We start from the raw sequence: 20,173 nt of genomic DNA on the forward strand, positions 1-20,173 counted from the left end.
CCAGATCGAGCGCTTTGCGCTATTCTGAGCTTGATACTGTGTTAATTACCGCATGACGTGCTCCCTACACAAGATGTCGAGCGCATCTTGTATTAAGTGTCCTCCCTGAGGCGGTTCCTATCAGGTACCGTCGGGTTCGTCGGCAGTCGTCGGCATCGGGCGGCGCGGAGGATGTCCGTGCGGCCGCAGCGGCTATGGTCTGATTGGATAAACGAGCCCATCGCTAAATTGTTTCCATATTTGTACATTACATAAGCAAGGAGCTTACTAAGCCTCGAATCGTCTCTTGGCACGTGCGAAACAACAAGTCAACAAGTGAATGGTGAATCAAGATCATGGGGTCTTGTCCATCCATGCTTGACAACGTAGCATCACTTGCAGGATTGATCACTCGCCGTAGTTAGCCTATCTCGCCGGTTCACGGAAGTGCAGCTACGTAGCATCCCTCCAGCTGAGTGGTGATGGGCTAATTCGCTGCATATGTGGACCACTGCAGCCCATCTCCAGCCTCTGCATAACTGGTTTTTAGGTATTGCCCAAGACACGCTTGCGCCGCTTCACCTTGTGCCTGACCTGGAGACAACGCTTTTCGGCCGTGTTTAGATAACTAACAAGGAAGCCATCCCGGAATGGTTGCGGGAGACTCCGAGTCTGTACTTCGCAGTCGACACTGAGCGACAGGCTTTTGTTATCGTTATCCATAACGTTGCCTGGGCAATCAAGGGATCCGCACCTTCGGGCATCGAACCAGACAATCATCATCCCTGTTGACCGTTTTGGCGGGTTGCACGATCTTTGACGCCGTCCAGTTGGATCGACAGATCGACTCCGAAGCAGGCACCGCACATTTGACCGCATCAAACTGCCTATCGCCGTCGCACCGAACCGTAGGCAATTTCTCGTCGAACGCAAGGGAATAAAGTCTACAAATTCCACAGTGGAAAAGAACGCAGGGGATATTGTCATGCCTTGTAATAAGTCTATCGCGCATTCGAACCAATAGTTCCGTCCATTGGCAGTTTTCAAGGGGCCCTCCATAACAACGGTGTCCTTTGGCTGCAAGAATGGTGAAACCGGATGTGCGTCACGATTACTACGCCGATCTGGGCGTCAGCCCCAGTGCAGATACGGAGGAGATCAAGAGACAATTCAGGAAGCTGGGTAAAGTCGCCTTTTCGTGCCTGGGGAAGACGACGGTGAAGTGATTGTGGCTAACGAAGGACCATGACCAGCCCTGAAATACCATCCAGATCGAAACCCCGGCCGAGAGGCAGAATACAATGCCAAGTTCCAGGCAATTCAGGCGGCACATGAGATCCTGACCGATCCCAAAGAACGCCACAAGTACGATACAGAGAGACTGCGTGCTGGCTATGGAAGGCTGTACGGACCTCCTCCCGCTGCGCCCAGTGCGCCGACACCTCGTCGGTCCAACACTACCGCCTATGCCGGAAAGACCTCCAGCCAACAGCCGCAGTATCCGCCGCGTCCAACACATCAGCCGCCGCCGTCAGCAAATGCTCAGAGATATGCCAGCTATGCGAAAAAAGCCCCTCAGCAGCCTTGGGACAAGGTCTCTGAGGCGAAGATGCGGGCAGATGCCTATCGCGGGTTCCAAGAAATGAACGCAAGTGCTAATATGGCTGGCTGGTCCAAGTATGACCCCAAGACAGGAAGGACGGCTACGCCGCAATCAGGAAGAAGCACGCCCACTGCCCAATACATGGGTTCCTCCGGGACAAGGCCCAAGTCAGCCTTTGAACACGTCAACTCGAGACCGAATCCGGCCGCATTTGGACGCAGTCAATCTACCAAGAAGAAGCAAGGATTTGCACCAGCCACACCCGGCGGCGATGAGCCGATGGCACGAAATATCTCTTCGTATAATAGCACTCCCAGAGCAGAGCGTATGTCGGCTTTCTTCGAGAGTGCGCCGACGTCCTCGGATAAGAAGACTTCGGCCTCGTCTCGACCTCAAACACCCCAGGAGGAATTCGCCATTCCAGAGCTTTCCCGGCAAAGTCATCGGTATGCTACGACTGGAGGAGAAAGGACGTACTTTTCCAGTGCAGAGATAGGCCGATCTACCAGTAGGCGGGAGTCTTCCAGCAGTACAAGACCACGTTCACGCACAAATCCTCCTAGTCCGTCCTCATCGGCATCAAGTCGGCATCACAGAGCTAGTCCCGAGTTTAAGACGCGGACAAACCGGTCTTTTTCTCTGTCTTCGTCCAGTATAGGTAACTCTGACTCGGAAAGTGATAGCAATGGAGAGGATGCACGCTTCGAGGCCAAGAAAGCTAGTGATCCCCTGAAGTCCCGGCCCAAGGCAGTTCCCAAGAGCCGACTCCGGAACCGGATGCCCAAGGACAAGGACACGGCCTTCGTTTTCCATGGTCCAGGATATGGTGAGGAATATCTGCCCGAATCCGAATATCCGTTTCCATTTCGGCAGCGTCCGTCGCATTCTCGGCCACGTTACCGAAGGGATCGATCACGGAACTACCAGCTATTCACGGACTCCAGTACTGACAGCGACTATTACCAAGGTCACGATTCGGATAGTGCTTCTTTCACATTCCGCTCACCAAAGGTCATGGATTGGGAAAAGGCTAAGGAATCCACGCCGGGCCGAGCAGAGACGCCTAATTTCGCGTATGTGGAGAAATCCAAAGATCGAGTCGCTCATGTTAACTTGACTTGGAGCAGGTTTGGTGCAACTCCAGCGCAGAAACAGAAAAGCCGCAGTCACGATAATCTGAACAGCCGATTTTCCGCGAGCGAGTGGAATGAGGTCTTCAAGAATCCGGACCTGTTTGTTCCGCAGACTGCAGGTAAACACCGCGATCGGACCTCTAAGCAAGCCGACTCTACACTGCGGCCTCACGTCAGCTCATCGACCGATGATGCCACAAGGCAGCAGCAGTCACGGACGATGCCTGAATCCACTGGACCGCCGGAACCTAACGCTCGAGTCGAGAATCTACAGGATGTGACATCTAAGCTCTCAAATCTAGACACTGGAAAAGAGCATGCAACCGTAAACGGGACTAATGTAGCCGGAAAGGCGTCGCAAGCGGCGCCGCAAAAACAAGCTACAGTATCCACAGAAGCGGAAGAGGAAGCCAGGACTATCCCCAACATGGATGCCAACGTTAGCGGTGGTCCAGACGCAATGGATATTGACGATGAACCTGTGACAACTGCTGCACCGAATGTACCCTCGAACACGGGTGGACCGACGCCAAAACCGGAGCAAGGGGCTTCGTCTCATGCACCTCCAAAGGCGGCCAATAGTGATGCAGGAGATCATTTGAACCTGAAGAATCTGGACAACGTTGCGCCGTTTACCAGCACTAACAACAGTGGCATCAACGACCTTCAAGACATCCACACGTCGTTGCCATTTTTGTCTCGTGCAGCCAACCCTAACACGGGACGCCGGCCAACTCGGAGCAAAAATCTGGATCTGCCTCAGCCACCCAAACGCCCCCGTCGGCCGCCTCTCGTTCCTGCTGGGGGAAATCCACGCAACATGGTGCTTCCCCAGAAATCATGGGACCGATACGTTGCTGAAATGAGTGCGTACATGGGAGAATGGAACCAATTCCAAAGGCAGATGCTCCAGATATTCAATGCTCGGCAGGATGCTACGGAGACGGGTTTGAATCCGCGATGGGTCAGCGCGTTTGGGGACTCGACTCGCTTGAACATCAAGTCCAGTGACGGCGGTGCTCCGGGTGTTGGCGCTGGCAATGGCGATGACGATGAAGATGACGAGGATATTTTGATTCCGGGCTATCCTCACGGCGGATACAATGCTCTCCTACGCAGTATAGAGGCACATGCTCGTATCCGGGAGCATTGGGATGTGGCCTGGGAACGCCATCGGGCGTGTATTTTGGAACTGGGAGAACTGCGCAACTGGCTTCGCAGTGGAGGGAAGACCGTGTGATTTTCCGACACATCTATAGTTGCATGGGACGGCGTTTAGTTTGGCGGGGCGGTGTGATCTTTGGCTTTCTTATGGATCGTTATCTGGGGCGATACATGCCAGCGATACCATTTTTACTCTGTAATTGCTGACAGTCCTGTTAATACCCGACTCATGGATGTTTGGACACTTTCCGGTTTTTCCCGTTATTATATTCGTAGGCTAGGCCTAAATTTAGGGGAGAACCCTAAGCCCTAAGAGAACCCCACCGCGGGAACTCGGAGAGCAAAGGGGCAAGCCCCGCCGAAATCGAGTCACGATCGGACCTTTTCGCCTTCTCCACAGGTTTTTCTGACTCGTAAGTATCGCTGACAAGGAGCCACTTAGTGACCAACAGGTGTTTTAAATTGGGCTTTTCTTTGATATTTTACACGGCGACAGTCTGCGCGAAATGGTTACGATCGTGTTGGGCAGTCAATGGGGGGATGAAGGCATGAATTCCAGCGTCTCAATTGAGCCGCAATAAGGAATGCGATAATTGCTGATAGTTGGAGGGGCTGAACAGGCAAGGGGAAGATCACAGATTACCTGTCGCAAAAGGCGACGCTATGCTGTCGCTCCGCAGGCGGACACAGTGAGTCAAATCCAAAGCGGCATTGCCCAATCCCCGTTCTTTGCCTTGTAGGTAATTCATTGACGTTGATTGCGCCTCGAAAATTTTTAAGATGCCGGCCATACCATCGTTCACAATTCCGTGACCTACGACTTCCACATCCTCCCGTCGGGCTTGATCTCGCCAACATGCGTGAACCTGATCGGTGCGGGCACGGTCGTCCACGTCCCGAGCTTTTTCAAGGAATTGGCGGCCCTAGAAGAGAAGGGTTTGAAGGGAGCCAGAGAACGTGTATTCATCTCGGATCGCGCACACGTCTGCTTCGACCTGCATTCCGTCGTGGACGGGCTAGAGGAAGCCAGTCGCGGCGGACGTAAGGTTGGGACAACCGGGAAAGGTATCGGTCCGTGCTACAGCGACAAGGCCGCACGAAGAGGGGTTCGAGTTGGAGAAATCCTGGATGAGGAAGTGTTTGAGCGCAAGCTGCGGGATCTGGCTGCGAGCTACCGGAGCCGGTTCGGCGAGCTGGATTACGATGTGGAGGAGGAGATTGCTCGGTTCAAGGTGCGCATGACTCTGACCTTTCCGCTTTCCCTGAGTTTGCGGCGGCCTACACGCAAAAGATGACTGCAGTGCTGAACGAATCGGCTCTTTTGTTGAACAAAAGGAATACCGCAAAGAACTCGCCCCGTTCATCGTCGACCAACTCCCGTTCCTGAAGAAGTACTATCAACAAGAAGATGCGGAAATACTGGTGGAGGGAGCGAACGCACTCATGCTGGACCTCGACCACGGCACATACCCATTCGTGACATCTTCGTCGACGGGCCTGGGCGGCGCCGTCCAGGGACTCTCTCTCAACCCGACCAAGATCAAGGACGTGATCGGCGTAGTCAAGGCGTACACGACGCGGGTCGGATCCGGGCCATTCCCGTCGGAGCAGCTTAATGAGATTGGTGAGAAGCTGCAGTCGATCGGCCGCGAGTTCGGCGTGACGACCGGCCGCCGACGTCGCTGCGGCTGGTTCGATCTCGTGCTCTGCCGCTACTCGCTCGCCATCAACCACTACACGGCGCTGAACCTGACCAAGCTGGATGTGCTCGACGACTTTGACGAGATCAAAGTCGCCGTCGCGTACAAGCTGCCGGACGGTACTCGCGTCGAGGACTCGATGCCCGCGGATGCTCGTGTCTTGGAGAAGGTTGAGGTGGAGTATGCTACGTTGCCGGGCTGGAAGCAGAAGACCATGGGCATCACCAGGTACGAGGACCTCCCTGCTAATGCCCGTGCATATGTCGAGTTCATCGAGAAGGGCCTCAACGGTACGCCCATCAAGTGGATCGGTACCGGCCCGGCTCGGGAACATATGATTATTCGGTCATAATTCCGGCCTCCTCCCCCCGTCGCGCGGTGGGGGTGGCCTTGATTCCATCGGCTTTCTTGTTTGAGACTATTATTTTCATGCTTTTGTAGAACATAGAATAGACGGTTGTTACATACATCTACAGTTCTCAGATACTACTTTAAAATTAATGCAGATTGTATGAGAATTTGATGATGTATGGTCTATTCATTGCAAGTTGTGGGAAAGCTTCTCACCACCACCATAGATCATAGTATACAGAGGAGATGGGTCAGTCTAGTTAAAATACAAGCAACATCCACAAGCGAAACCCTCTGGAGATGTTCACTCCAGCCATCGAGATACCATCAGCGTAATAAAAAAAATGTGCGGATTATATTAACGACACGGACGAAAGGAAAGAAAAAAGCAAAGCCGACCCAGACAGCCCATCGTCGTGAATTGAGTGGTAATAATGACGTGCAAAGCACCTTGTACACCCGAACGCCATTCAACATGACATAGAGGTATGTAGTAGGTTAGGATTTTTTTTTCTCTTGCCCTTGGGTTAAATAGACAGGGCTGGGTTGAGCAATTTCCAGCCTATTGCTAGGCATGGCGGTGGCTGGGTTGATTAATTGGCCGCTGCGAAACGTGCTGAGCGCTGACTGCCACCACGGCGGGCGAAAAAGTCGTTTTCGCCGCCGTCAAAGTCCCCCAGTCGACCGCCAAACGGATCCGATCGACGTCGCGAGAAACGTTCGGTAGCCAGCGGGCGGCCCGTGGCATCGTTGATGCCTTCTTGGACGTTCAAGCCTGGGATACGAAGCAGCGAGAGTTTCTGCGCGAGCTCGCGGCTGATGGCTGGTGGTTCGGACAGGCCCCAGCTATTCACAGCAACGTTGTTCAACGCGCGAACGAGATCGCGCTTGCTGTCGAACACGCCAGTTAAAGAGCCGAGCTGCGCCCGGTAGCAGCTGTACTTGCTCTCGTAAGGAACCAGCTTCATGGCGGCCTTAATCTGTCGAATTGTTTGAGCAGCTGCGTCAGGAAGATCGTCAATCGGCTGAGAAAGATCTACATCTGCGGTCTGCAGGCTGCGGTCCTCCTCAATTGGGAGATCCCGAAGCTTGGACCGGACATCGTTGTATTCGAGATCGTGGAGGAAGAGCCAGCCCTCGCCGTCCTTGTTCGCTCGGGCAGTCCGTCCGAGTCGATGGATATATGCTTCGCGGGTCCGCGGTGAGCCAATCTGGATCACATGAGTCACGTCCGGGAAGTCCATGCCCCGCGCAGTGACATCGGACGACAGCAGAATGCCGGTCCGGCAGCGGCGGAAGCTATCAGACTCTCGAGTTCGCTGGTTTTGTGTCAGCCGCGAATGCATCTGGAAGATGGCCCGACGGCCGAACGGATTGCCGCTAGTGCGGTCCATGGGGTCCTTGAGCAGTTCCAAGAAAGTTTCATAAGCAAGTTGAACTTCGGCGGTCGAATTGAAGTAGACAATCGCCTTGAACGGACGAGCGTTGCCATCTTGTGACGATTTCTCCATGCTGTTCTTGCTAAGTTCGAGAACCGCTGGAAGCGCGTTCTCAAGGCCACGAATGAACACGGCTCGTTGACGGACACGCATGTGCGTGGGGACTTCATCCCCTCTCACCGTTTTGATGAACTTGTAATCCGGCTTCATCGTCCGGTGCACCATTCCCATGACTTCCTTTGGCACTGTGGCCGAGAACATGAGTGTTTGACGGTCCTGTTTTGCTGGGTCTGGCAGGTAGTCCTGAATACTCTCGATTTCCGGCGCGAAGCCATCATCGAGCAAACGATCCGCCTCATCGAGCACGAAAACTCCCAACTTGGGAGCACTCACACCGCTGAATTGGTCCGACAAGATGTCCTTCAGTCTTCCGGGAGTTCCGACGAGCACATGGCATCCATGCTGTCGGATGCGTCGGAGTCCTTCAGCTTTACGCGTTCCACCAACGGCAGTTTGCACCACAATTCCAGTCTGGGAAGCAACTTTCCTCGCTTCGACAGCAATTTGTTCCGCGAGTTCGCGGGTGGGAGAAACTATGATGGCACGAATGTCACGCGCATGCGCCCGCTGTCGGAAGCTCTTGCGGGCCAGGCTCGGATCGTTATCGATGATCTTCTGCATGACGGGAAGCAGAAAAGCCAGCGTCTTTCCGGTTCCAGTTTTGGCCTGGGCCAGGCTAGGGGAAGAATCAGTGAAATAGAAACAAACTACATGCTCATTAGAATAGCTTACACATCGCCGCCATTGAGCACTTCCGGGATTGTCAAGGACTGTACATCAGTCATTGTCGATAGCTTCATGCCCTTGGTGACAGCGTAGATAAGGTTCGGATTGACCAGCCCCTTTGTAGCTAGATCATTGAATTCGGTGATGCGTTCTTGGTGCTCTGACGCTGGCGCGGCGGCAGCAGCAGACGATTGTCTGACAGGCGATGTCCAGTGGAAAGATCTGGCGTTCGTTACAAGCCGAGCGGAGGAAGGCCGCTGCAGGTTTCTTGTCACCAAAGGCGACGTCGCTCTGACAGATTGCGGTACTCCGAGGGCGCCGACTCGCAGCGCCCTGGAGAGCGACGGCCCGCGACGGACAGCGGCCAACATGCTGAGTGAATTTAAACGAGGTCCTGAGGTCGTTACCAATGCAACGACCATCCAATGACCTCTGGAAGGGAAGAAAACACGGAATGAATTGCGACGAGGTTGTGAGAGTGCTGCCGATAATTTCATCGAAAAATTGCCAGCAGATAAAACTGGACGATCACGCTAAACCAAATCAGGAAAGGCAGAGTGCTCCAAGGCGGTCAGAAAAGTGCGATTCTGATAGGCTGATAGAACAATGTGGGACTGATAAGGCGATTATCTGATAAGCTTATCAGTTGCGGACGGCAAGCTGTGTGAAAGTTCCCAGACATCAATTGGAGCAGCTATTAGCGTCGTATTCCACCAGCTACAGGTCTTAAAATGTATCAGTGGGCAATCGTGCTGTAGGTCGTAATTGCTTTGAATGGTTTGAAGGGGCCACTGTTGGTAGTCTGGAGACAGACTCATTTCATCTCACGCCCGACAATAAACATACTCCCGTATGGCGTACAGTACGCTCAAATATGTGGTAGCTGAGAGGTTACCACCGGCCAAAATTCATTCGCATGGGATTGGAAAATTCTAAATGCGTCCAGCTTCCTGACTGCAACCCCAGTGCTCTGTGAAAGCTCTGTCCACAGGAACAGGAATGTTAGGGTATGGACTATCACGTGCTACCAGAAAAAAATAAAGTCACGTGATATTACCTCGATACAGTAATTTATTTGATTGGCTGGGGTTACGCTTCTGTGGGCACGAAGCTCCTTAACTGTGGCGAGTGTGATTGGCCGATCTGAATTACAGATTCGTCCCAAGCTTAGCCATGCAGTGTGGCGCAGTAATTGATTCGTACTCGGACGAGTGCGTACGCACGCCCGTCCGTCCTTTCCGGAGGCGTCCTTACTCTCCGGAATCCCTCTGATTTATATTGTTCACCATCGCCGTTGGATCGTCGAGTTCAACGCTTTTCTTGCGGTATTTTTGTCCGCGTGCTTGTTAACGGGATCATTGATTCGCATCTACTCATCCCGTTGCGAGATCGACAGTACCTGTACGACTGTCGAAGCCTCCCTAGTACGTCTTGAATTTGGTGCGATCTTCATCGCTCGTTCTAACCTCAGGCATCTGTCAGATTTACCTTGTTTCGTGATAGAAAAGCGGACTTCGGACACATCATGGGGGACCAGAAAGTCGTACGTTTGCATCATTTCAATCTAATCTGAAGACTAGAATGCTGACCGTGACAGGAATCACCACCACCACCATCATATCCTCAGGCCGCTCATTACCCGCCGCCTCAGGACGCTGGACCGTTCAGTCCGCCGCCCGGTCCGCCTCCGGGTGCGTATCCGCCGCCGGGAACTCCCGGACCAAACGGGCAATACTACGGTCCTCCCCCGCCACAGGACTACTCGCAGGGCGGATACTATGCACCGCAGCAACCACAATACGGCCCTCCATATCAATACCAGCAGGGATACTACCCGCCGCAGCAAGACAGAGGTAGTACGGGCGAAGGAATCTGCGCTGGTATCTGTGCAGCATTGGCCTGCTGCTGCTGCCTGGACATTCTGTTCTAAGCATCCTGATCTTCACAGTCAATTGGGCTTATTGTTTGGGACTCAGGATGGGGGCTAGCGTTGGACATTTTGGCGTTGGTTTTGGAGGTTTATTGGGTTTCCAGGATTGCTATTCCATACCACGTTTGTAGTACGTTCGGCTTGTTTCTCTCCCATAAAACATCACTATTGCTATATACATAAGCTGTGCTTTACAGCGTCAAGCATTTAAGAATGGCATAACGTAGGGGCACGAATGGGTATATCTTAAACAAGTCATAAAACGTACAAATACAATCGTAGCCATCATCACCTCCGGCCATACCGATATGGGTCGCCGCGTCGATAACCGCCCGACGCTCTGCGACTCGAATGCCGTCGTGGCGGACTTGTCGCGACGCTAGATTCTGGTTCCTCGATGACTTCCACAACGTCATCAGAATACTGTGTGCCGCTAACTGCCGATTCTTCGACAATGATCTCGTCTTCTTCTGGGTGCCGATGTCGGGACGAGGACGGTCGCCGCCGCGACTCCTCGACTTCGACAATCTCCATGCGCCGACTACGCGGCCGTGACGCAGCCGACGCCCGACGGCGGGGCGGAGCCACGTCGCTGACCGAGTCCTCGACCACAACAATCTCCTCCTCTTTGGGGCGTCTCAGCCCGATGATGAAGTAGGTGATCCAGAACGCGATGACGACGCCGCCGACAACCGCAAACACGATCCCCACCACGGTGCCCGGAGCAGGGCTGGAGTCGAGGCCACCATATGTCGCAGAGATGGAGAGGATTTGGTGGGGAAAGCGTGTTTGGCGGCGATATCGAACATTGCTTGTCGAGCACGGGGTAGATGAAGGAGAGGAAGAGGAAGAACAATAGATAGAATGCGGGTCGCTTGTTATGCTAGTAGAGGCGAGACCGATGAGCGCATGCGCGAGGTTGCGGGCAAAGCGCGATATTGGCTCGGTCAACGATGCGATTGGCGCCATCGGGATAAGATGCTGCAGCAGTTTATCAGGGACAGTCGAGTTGCATAATGGCGCGGACACTGGCTGATCATGAGGATGGTCAAGTTGCGACTTCCACAACTCAAAATCCGCTTCTCATTATATTCGGACGGGCGATTGGTGTCGTATCAGCACGATAATGCCGGACAAATGAACAGAAACTGTACACCTGTCTCGAAGACGCTTGTTTGACACTGTGAGTGCAGACAGCCGCGCAAAACGATGTGGCTGTACCGACGAGTTTGCGCCAACTGGCTTAGATTAGGAGCGTGGAAAGAGACTGGCCAATCATCCAAACGAGCTGTTCTCCACCCTAGAACAGAGAGCGAGAACTGCCCCAGGTGCTTCCGACGTTCTCTTCAGGTCGTTCTGCGAACTCAGATGTACTGAAATTTGTCCCTACTTCTTTCTTCACGCAGAAGTCGAGACCCCAATGTCCCTGATTGGAAAGAAACGCAGATTCATGGACATCAGTCAAGCTGTCCCCCATAGATGACAACAGCTTTCGAACTCTTCACGAGATTTGCTTCAGCCGCTCGTATTACGGTATCTATCGTGCTCAGGGCTCGTATACTTTGTTTTGATAAGGGCATCACGTGACTGATTGAGTCCGGCACTCCTTTCCGTACCTCCAGGACGCTGATACATTGTTTTTGTCCTGTCATGATTTCCATTGACTAAGAAGGGTCTTAATAGCTGCCCTTTTTGATGACCCCGGTGAGAGTGTGGATGGTTATGCAAAGAGTCCTGAGCGGCTCTTGGGATAGAGCCATCGCAACTATGTTTGATCAGTACCTCACGAAGATTGACTTGATCTTTAGTCGAGATTGCAAATGTTCCGCTCTTGGTGAAATCACTTGACCACGGCTTCCTTATGTGAAGGATACTTGTAATAGGCTGATCAGTACTCTGTCTTCTATCATCGTCGGGAAGCGAATCTGAGGGCTGCTGTGACGTGCCCACATGATCGCACATCGGTAGAGCATGATTTGAATTTCGACATGCACTCATACGCGCTCCTGGCAAGAGTACCAATTGAATCACTAGTACTATCCTGTGTTGCTACTGCCATTGTTCCGTAAACAATGCACAACTCTCAATATGCATCCGGCCGCTTCTTATACTTGGGCTGCTTCGGAGCCTTGACCTCTGAAAACGACGTGACGACCGGTGTGCGAGCAATCAGCTCGAACCCCTCCAACTTGGCTCCAGTTTCCTCATGCGCCCAGAGCGACAAAGCAATCCAATTCTTGCCCTTGTAGTTTAAGATCCCCGGAGGCACAGGATACTCCGACTGTGGCCCGATGTGGTTGGTATACTTGCCGAATTGATACCCGTTCACGTAGAGCTGAACTCGGTACTGCTGTGGCAGCGATGTCTCCGGGACGGTGTTGTTCTGGAAGACAAAGTACAAGGGCACATCATATCCAGACGGGATGTTCAAGTCGAAGGAAGTAGTGTAGAATGTGACGCCGGGCTCCTTGATTCCATCGAATGGGCTGGAGGACTTCCAGGTCTGGCTCGGCGGAGCCGGCTGGTGCCATCCTTGCCGCTCAGCGTACAGTCCTCCTTCGTTCAACGGACCGCGAACTTTGTCCTGGTAGTCCTCACCTCCCAAGTTGCCCGTGAATTTCCAGGAGATATCTTCCGGTCGACGACCGACAAGTTCGTACTCGAGAATGCCACGGGGACTCTTCAGCATGTCTCCACCAACGTTGAAGTTCTCTTCAAGCCCCATGTTGTCGATGAGAAGAGTGAGAACGTAATGCTTGCCCTTGTCCAACTTCGGTAGCTCATAAGTGCCGTTGTGATCCGCCGAAACGGAGTCTCCTGCCCACGACCCGAGGAACGTGTCATTGAGCCAGACAGATTCGCCAAACGCAAAGCCACCCATGGTGCGCACGCGCAGCGCAGTCTCCTCGCCCGTAGCCTCGAAGTGACCCCGGTAGATGAGATATCCGGTGTGGTAGCCATAGTCCGAGGAGTAGAGCGAAACGGGCGTTTTAAGCGGGTACAGTGTGTTGTTGCTCTCTTTGTGATCGGCGACCGTCCAAGCTGAATCGTCGTACTTGGACGAGAGTTCTGGCAGACTGTCAATCGCTTTCCAGTGAAGCTTGCTCAGCTTTGGAAGGTTGAATTGAGGCTCCTTGTACTTGACAGTGGTCGTCCAGAAGCCGTTGGAGTCGACGTCATACTTGTAGTTGACGCCATTGATGACTAGTTTCCGGGCGGATTTGGGCGCTCCAATGACCTCCACCGTGGTCGTCTCGTTGAAGTCTGCCTTGATGTGAAGCTCCTTGTTTTTGGTGTAGGCTGTCCGCACGAGGTATTTGGATCTCACAATGATCGATGCGTCGGCCCGCTTCCGCGTAGTGTAGGCCGGCTCTCCTGGGGCCGTAAGCTCCGGAACCCAATATTCATACGCGGAGTTGCGATCTTCGGGAAAACATTAGTATCAAAGCTAAATGCTATCATCGCAGGAGTCATACCAAGCAGCAAGATCAAGAGGTCGTCCACTTTGACAATGCCCCTTGAAGGGGCCACATCCCAGGAAATGACCAGGGAGCCTTTGACATCCTTAGTGCTGATGCCATTGTCTCCCTTACTGAGCACAGAAGCCTTGGCCTTGGTCGAGACGGCAAGTTCATGGTGCTCGCCAAGGTTTCCATAGACAACCAACACGGAATAGTCGGCAAATTTCTTCCAGGTAAAGACTTCAGCAGTCGAGTAGAGTATCTTTTTGCCAGCCACATCGTAGTCCACCACGTGAACCTTGGAGTCGCGCCCGTTGAGCGTCAAAGATCCACCAGTCTGAGGAATTTCCAACTCCCCGGCACTCGTGGGAAGCTTCAACTTGTACTGGGTCACGGCGGTACTTGTATACTCCGTGTGCCTCACAATGTAGTACGAGGCACCCTTGCCTCTTGCAATGAGCGGTGTCACCGTGAGATCAGTCGCGTCGGTGTAAACTCCGGTGGTTGCGTTCTCCGGAACAGTTTCCAGGTAAGACGGCGAGGCTTTGAGAAACTTGGCAATCAGCTTGACCTCGCTGTACTTATCGCGGGAAACATTGCGCGACTCTGTGATGGCTGCGCCATAATCATACGATGTGTATCCATTAGGGTGACCAAGATTTCCCCAGTTCGTTCCCCCATAGGTCTTCTCGAGTCAGCTAGCGTCCGGCAGTTGCAGTCGGACTGCGATATGAGGCGTACCATGTAGATGTTCAAAATAGCTACTCCAGCGGCCAAAGCTTGCTTGTATGCAATGCTCTGGAATTGCGGGTTGGTCATAATGGCACATTTGTCGAAGCCAGCTCCGCCCCATGGATCGAAAGCGCCTCCTTGATACTGAACTTTAGTCAGCCAATGAACAAGAGAATCAGAATTTGTCGGACATACCTCGACGAGAGCGAATGGAGTGTTGGGGCTTTGTTCCAGGTGCTTTTCACGCCAATTCGTCTGGAGTCCATCCGGCTCCCATGCCGTAGGATTGGACTAGATGCTGTCAGTATTCCGTCTCCCATCAGTAATATGAGAATTTTAGAGCCATACGCAGTCAAATCCCACTCTGTCGTCCAAGTTAGTGCCACATGACTCTTCCTAGAAAGAAGAGGATTGACTCACGGGTAATTATCGTGTCCGTAAATATCAACTGCACCAACGCCCGTCCCTGGAGCGTTATGGCCCCTTGGTGATGCGTCATTGCTGATGAACGGCACATCAATTCCAGCATCTCTTGCGACATCCATGATCTCTTGCATATATTCCGGGTCGAACTCGGTGTTCTCAAAATACGTATACTCATTCTCCGGCTGGAAGAGAATCACCGGGCCGCCATTGGTAATCTGGGCCTTTGCAATGATCTTCGAAATCTCCGTCGTGTATCTGAGCGGTTCGTGAGCGAAGATCTAATGGAACTAGAGGGATCATGGAATGCATACCGATTCGCCGGCTCCATAAAATCTCGAGCACGGGTGCGCAGCTGGCCCCGAACTCTCGACAACCATCCTGGAAAACCACCTCCGGAAGCTTCGGCATTGATGTACGGACCCGGCCGAGCGATGAGATAGATGCCAGCCTCCTTTGCAGCGTCGAAGAAGGGATTCAAGTCAAAAATCCCTTCCGCACTGAACGATCCCGGCTTGCCCTCGAGCAGTGCCCAGTCAACATAGAACGACACGGTGTTGAATCCCAGGGCCTTGATCTTTTGGAACACATCCAGATATAGCGATGGGACGGGGAGACTGGTGAGCATCTTAGCGAAATGTTCCAGGCAAATTGACAAAAGGGATGTCTACCGGAATGGATGAACTTCACCCGAGAAGATCATAATCCGCTCTCCATGGATATAGAGGGATTGATTATCCCATGTTACCTATATGACTCTGTCAGACCTTCCAACTCATGATTACGGAATGCCCTGCCATACAATGTCTTGAATTGCGGCTCGCTTCTGAGAATCCGGATGCTCCGTGATGCTGAAGCCACCGATTCTGTGCGTAATCGGGCCCCCTGCAGCTTGACCTGCAAGTAGGCCCAGCACACCAAAAGCGGAGAGGAATTTCATCATGACACCGCAAATTGCTTCAGTTCATACTTCCCAGGCGACGAAGCTATATCCACGTGAGGCACAACAGCATCTGGTCATGTACTTGAAAGCTACGGGCTATGAACTGATATATATGTCGTCATTTGACACGGAGAAATGCCTTTAGCATGTTCCCATGGGGGATTGTTCTGTTTAACTGCCGTGCGGGGAGAAAGATCGACGGTGCTAGTTAGCTCATCGGGGAAACAACAAATACAACCTCACTCGGGGAGTCGCGGTACTCTTCGTTCTCGGGCGAATGAACCACCGAGCAGCTTCAACCATTGGCAGTCGATCATTGTTTAGTTCAGTTGTTTATGTTATTGTGGAGGAGCTCGAGGAATTTAACCGACTCGGCCCGAGATGGATCTGGGGAAGAAGCTTGTACGATCTTGACAGTCTTGACCATCTCACAGCTCCTCTTCTCCACCAGCCAATCATCTGATTTTTGAGCATGGAAGATGCAGAGAACTGCCAAGATTATATGCCGACTGCACTCATCTGCACCGTTGCTGTTGCTTTCTGCAATCTCACCAATCGCCATCATGACTAGAACAATAGTGCCAACGCCGTCGGATACATTTATCGCGAGCTGCAAAATGACCGAGGCACAGCTACAGTTAATGAGGGGAAGAAGAGGAGCTCGGCAGGCCCGTTGTTTTTCTCCTTGCATTAAAACGACCTATGACGTTTCTAAACAACCTGGCCATGCATAATAGCCTCATAGTCCCACCCAATTGCCATCGTCAGCTCATTACTCCTGCAGTTTTGTACGATTTACTTAGTAGCTAAGCAGGCAGGTCCGATTCGATCTAACTACTGGGTTATTCCATGACATTCTTCGACTTTACCGAACTTATTTCCGTTCATCATACCTCGGCTGCCTACATAGGAATGGGCCCCTCGAGGCCCCTCAGTAGACGCATTCGTCCACGGAAATTCTGCTCGGTGCATTCTCCACAGGGCCTGACAGCAACTTGCAAGGTGAACCATCTTCAAGATGAATTAAGATGCGTTTACCGGCCGAGTGCGTTCCATCCGGGAGAGATGGAAGGGCGGCACATTTAGGGTTAAGGTTTGAACCCTACTCTGACGGGTCCAGGCCGGATTTTACCCGTCCGTTCTTTCAAGCAATCGATAGAATGCCCCTTAGACTCTAATACACCTCACTTTTCAATTACATTGTAGACTCCAGAAGTAGTCTATAACTCGTCATAGGGAAAAAATCCACAGATCATGCAATAATTTTGTACAGTGTTAAACAGCCACCGTCTCCAACGGAGCCCCAGCTAACTATACAGTCGCATTGAACTTATCCTCCTCATCGCGGTCATGCTGGAATGTTTCTCGCGATGTCCTCACATCCATTTCTTTTTGCCCTAGTTCGAGATTCTCCTCTTTGAGAATCTCCTCCTCGTTCTTGATGTCTTCCTCCTTCTCGGCGGGCGAAGCCTCGTCGGCATCAGGAGCTTCAGACTTCGTCTCCACAGGCGAGCTGACGTCCGAATCGTCATCCGCAGCCTGTTGTTTCTTCTGCGTAGTGTTGACGAGAGGAGTCTCGTCGTTAAAAAGGCGCAGGAGCAGAGCGCGTCGGTCTTCCTTCGGCAGCATAAGGTTCAAAGAACGTAGCGATCGCCATGTCGGAAGGACCATGCGTTCACTGTTGTATTGACAATCAGCGCAACTCAATGGTCATTGACCATTTGAATCACTTACCTGATACCGTTCGGAGAGTCGTTGAGTTCGATGCGCAGTACCGCGCAACCCAATGAGATATCCCGCGCCCATTCTCCGATTTCTCCCAAATCCTTCCAAGCATTGCCATCAACTCTGGGGAACATCTCAATCAGTAAGCGCCGAAGGGGCTCCTTCTCGTGTAATGTGGTCGACCGCTCCGGCCCTAGCCAGGGCTCAATGATTTGCAACCCATCGGTTTGGATCCGCCATCGGCAGACATCCGGCCGAGGAACTTCTTGCTTCACAAACATCTTAACACCGCAGTGCACGAACTTGATACCCCGCCCCTCATTTTCGGTAAGGATGTCCCGTGCCAAGGTGCTAGTATAGTAGATGGTCCGAGTCGGAGAACCTTGCGCGTTTCGGACCATGTAGCGGTCCCGCGGGAAGCGGTTCGAGATATTGTAAAAGCGATAGATCTCATTTATCTCATCCAAGTTGGGATCGAGGTACTTGAAAGGTTCTTCAAACTGCTGTCCTTTCTTCTTTTGGGGAGCTTGTTGTTGGTGGGATGGTTCGGGGGTTTGCTCTACTTTAGATGTCTCTGTTGATGCTTCCCCGCCCTCCGCCACCGGAGCCGGTGGAAGATGTACAGGCCGGTCGCCGATGGCGGCTTCCGTGCCACCTTGGACCTTCGTTCGTTTGCTCGGCACTTGGTCCTCAAGACTGTCACCGGACCGCTTCTCTGGAGATGCCGCGCCCCCCAAAGTTGTCGTGTACGAGGGTTGATGGCTGGATTCCGCCACAGTTGCGTTCTTCCCATCTCCCTCATTCTTCGGCTCCACAATCTCGTCCAGGGCATTGATCTTTTCCAATGGTTCTGCAGCGCCATTGCGATTCTTGCGGTCCAATTCTTCTGCAACGGCGGCGACTGAGGCCTTAGGGATGGTCTTGCTTGTGTCTTCAGGCTTGGCTCGGATCTCGGACTTTTTCTCCAACACAGCAATGAAGAAACCACCCGTGTCTTGCAAATGTGGATATACACGGATGCATCTCTCCAATGGTAGCGACTCTTCTGGAGGAAACATAGTAGGACTCAACCGGCCAAGGCCGTCAATGCCGTGCTCTGCCCTATGAGCATCGACCTCCTGCCAACTGCTCCACATACGTCCCTCTCGATCCATGACTTTCCAACTTCGAAGCCCTGGCGCTCGTTTCAGGGCTGGCAGTTCACCACTGCAGTCAACAATCTCAACTGAAGCCGCACCTCCACACCGGCTAATCGCACTGGCAACAACAGCCTCATCTTCGACGGGATTCATGCTGCACGTAGAGTATACGACTCGTCCCCCAACTTTTAGCATTTGCAGGGCGCGCACTAGAATGCGAACTTGAGTTACGTGCAATCCCATCGCGTTGCCGGGAACCCAATCAGGCCAAACGTTGATGTTCTTTCTCGCAGTGCCATCTCCAGAGCAGGGGACATCTGCGAGGATGCGGTCGAATTTGAGATAAACGTTCTTGGGAGGCTTGCCGTCTGTAGCTGGCGGAGAGGGAAGCTTGATCGACGGATACATGGTGGCATCATGGTTCGTGACAATGAGATTCGGGGAATTGAGCCGCTTCATTTGGTGGATCAACATGTGCGCACGCTTGTAGTCGCTGTCGTTTGCAATGAGCAGGCCGGTGGTTCTCCCATCATCCTCTAAGCCCTCGGGCAGCGGGCCAGCCTCATTTCCTTGCTGAATTCTCTGTGCAGCGGCCCTGATGCTGTCTTCTTCTCCAGCGTGGATCATCTCCATGAGCTGACCCGCCTTGCTGCCCGGAGCGGCGCACATGTCCAACACCACCATCCCGGGTCGGACATCGAGAAGCAAGGGTGGAATCATGCTGACCACCTCCTGCCGTGTGATGTTGCCCACATCCGCTTCTGCAACAAGGAACTTCTGGAACGATGCAAAGGGCGGGAACCGGCGAATCACATTCTTGGGCGTAGTCATCCACCATGCGAGCTGGTCCGGATACCAAGGCACCGGCTGCGGGGGGTCAACATAATTGCCTTCGTAGGTGATCGATGTTATTCTGGGAATATAGTAATCTTTAAGACGCTGTTGTACCGCGAGCGCATGGCTGGACTCTCTGCATCAGTAGCCAGTTCAGGCGCGATCTTCTGCGAGCTATGACGTACCCTCTCGAACCGGTAAACCGAAAACTGTTCGGAAGATCCCTTCGCAGGGCCTCCCAAAAGGCCTCGCGCTCCTCTTCTGGAATGATTCCGAGTTCATTGTAGTATCGCTCAAACTTTTCATTGGTCTTTTGAATCGGCTCGTAGCTACGTCGCTGGCCTCCGCCGCCGCCGCCTTTCTTTTTACCGAACTGTCGGCGTTGAATTAGCAACGGCATGGAGAACTTCTTTGGGCATTTGAGAGGAAAGGATTGAGCGAGAAACAATGCGCAGCGCATACCTTTTTACCTCTCTTACCCATTGTTCCGGCTGCTCGCAGTCAAATTCCCAGTTGCAAAAGCTCACTGAACAATGACATGAATTTTTTGATCTTGTCTGCGGTGGAGCTCCCAGTGGGGAGATTGAGCATGATACGGTATTGATACCAGTGTTTACCGGACTAACATCGGACCGATCCACAAATACGCGCTTAGTACGGAGTATTCTCTCTGTAATCCTAGTTTCTTTCCCCAAGTCCCCAACTAACTGGTATTTCTCTGAGATTCCGAGATATGTAACGATTTGCTCGGATCAAACGACTCTGTGGCACAATATGTACTCTGTGTGGAAACTTGACGTCCTACCTGTAGTATATCACATTTGAAACGCG

At 52.6% G+C, this 20,173-nt stretch overlaps 7 protein-coding genes across 7 annotated transcripts; 3 read left to right on the forward strand and 4 right to left on the reverse strand.

The window, feature by feature from the left end:
* Positions 1-1,064: 1,064 nt before the first annotated feature.
* VTN49DRAFT_6836 (uncharacterized protein) lies at positions 1,065-3,955 on the forward strand (the record flags this gene model as incomplete). The annotated part of the gene is made up of 3 exons (XM_069415038.1): positions 1,065-1,161; positions 1,233-2,655; positions 2,710-3,955. The coding sequence occupies 3 exons, from the start codon at positions 1,065-1,067 to the stop codon at positions 3,953-3,955; spliced, it is 2,766 nt and encodes a 921-aa protein (XP_069264876.1).
* A 430-nt stretch (positions 3,956-4,385) lies between these two features.
* VTN49DRAFT_6837 (uncharacterized protein) lies at positions 4,386-5,931 on the forward strand (the record flags this gene model as incomplete). The annotated part of the gene is made up of 4 exons (XM_069415039.1): positions 4,386-4,425; positions 4,500-4,568; positions 4,660-5,111; positions 5,215-5,931. The coding sequence occupies 4 exons, from the start codon at positions 4,386-4,388 to the stop codon at positions 5,929-5,931; spliced, it is 1,278 nt and encodes a 425-aa protein (XP_069264877.1).
* A 592-nt stretch (positions 5,932-6,523) lies between these two features.
* VTN49DRAFT_6838 (uncharacterized protein) lies at positions 6,524-8,526 on the reverse strand (the record flags this gene model as incomplete). The annotated part of the gene is made up of 2 exons (XM_069415040.1): positions 6,524-8,105; positions 8,162-8,526. The coding sequence occupies 2 exons, from the start codon at positions 8,524-8,526 to the stop codon at positions 6,524-6,526; spliced, it is 1,947 nt and encodes a 648-aa protein (XP_069264878.1).
* A 1,154-nt stretch (positions 8,527-9,680) lies between these two features.
* Positions 9,681-10,085, forward strand: VTN49DRAFT_6839 (uncharacterized protein; the record flags this gene model as incomplete). The annotated part of the gene is made up of 2 exons (XM_069415041.1): positions 9,681-9,698; positions 9,753-10,085. The coding sequence occupies 2 exons, from the start codon at positions 9,681-9,683 to the stop codon at positions 10,083-10,085; spliced, it is 351 nt and encodes a 116-aa protein (XP_069264879.1).
* Positions 10,086-10,373: 288 nt separating this feature from the next.
* On the reverse strand, positions 10,374-11,054 carry VTN49DRAFT_6840 (uncharacterized protein; the record flags this gene model as incomplete). Its single annotated transcript, XM_069415043.1, has 1 exon — positions 10,374-11,054. One exon carries the CDS (start codon positions 11,052-11,054, stop codon positions 10,374-10,376), a length of 681 nt encoding a protein of 226 aa, XP_069264880.1.
* A 1,114-nt stretch (positions 11,055-12,168) lies between these two features.
* Positions 12,169-15,644, reverse strand: VTN49DRAFT_6841 (uncharacterized protein; the record flags this gene model as incomplete). The annotated part of the gene is made up of 9 exons (XM_069415044.1): positions 12,169-13,508; positions 13,562-14,231; positions 14,288-14,422; positions 14,474-14,569; positions 14,627-14,642; positions 14,699-14,959; positions 15,016-15,318; positions 15,373-15,449; positions 15,504-15,644. 9 exons carry the CDS (start codon positions 15,642-15,644, stop codon positions 12,169-12,171), a joined length of 3,039 nt encoding a protein of 1,012 aa, XP_069264881.1.
* A 1,311-nt stretch (positions 15,645-16,955) lies between these two features.
* VTN49DRAFT_6842 (uncharacterized protein) lies at positions 16,956-19,825 on the reverse strand (the record flags this gene model as incomplete). Its single annotated transcript, XM_069415045.1, has 4 exons — positions 16,956-17,322; positions 17,379-19,469; positions 19,528-19,715; positions 19,805-19,825. The coding sequence occupies 4 exons, from the start codon at positions 19,823-19,825 to the stop codon at positions 16,956-16,958; spliced, it is 2,667 nt and encodes an 888-aa protein (XP_069264882.1).
* Between the last annotated feature and the right edge of the window lie 348 nt (positions 19,826-20,173).

This window comes from Thermomyces lanuginosus (assembly GCF_041956635.1).
Source record: "Thermomyces lanuginosus strain ATCC 200065 unplaced genomic scaffold VTN49scaffold_42, whole genome shotgun sequence".
NCBI classification, from domain to species: Eukaryota; Fungi; Ascomycota; class Eurotiomycetes; order Eurotiales; family Trichocomaceae; genus Thermomyces; species Thermomyces lanuginosus.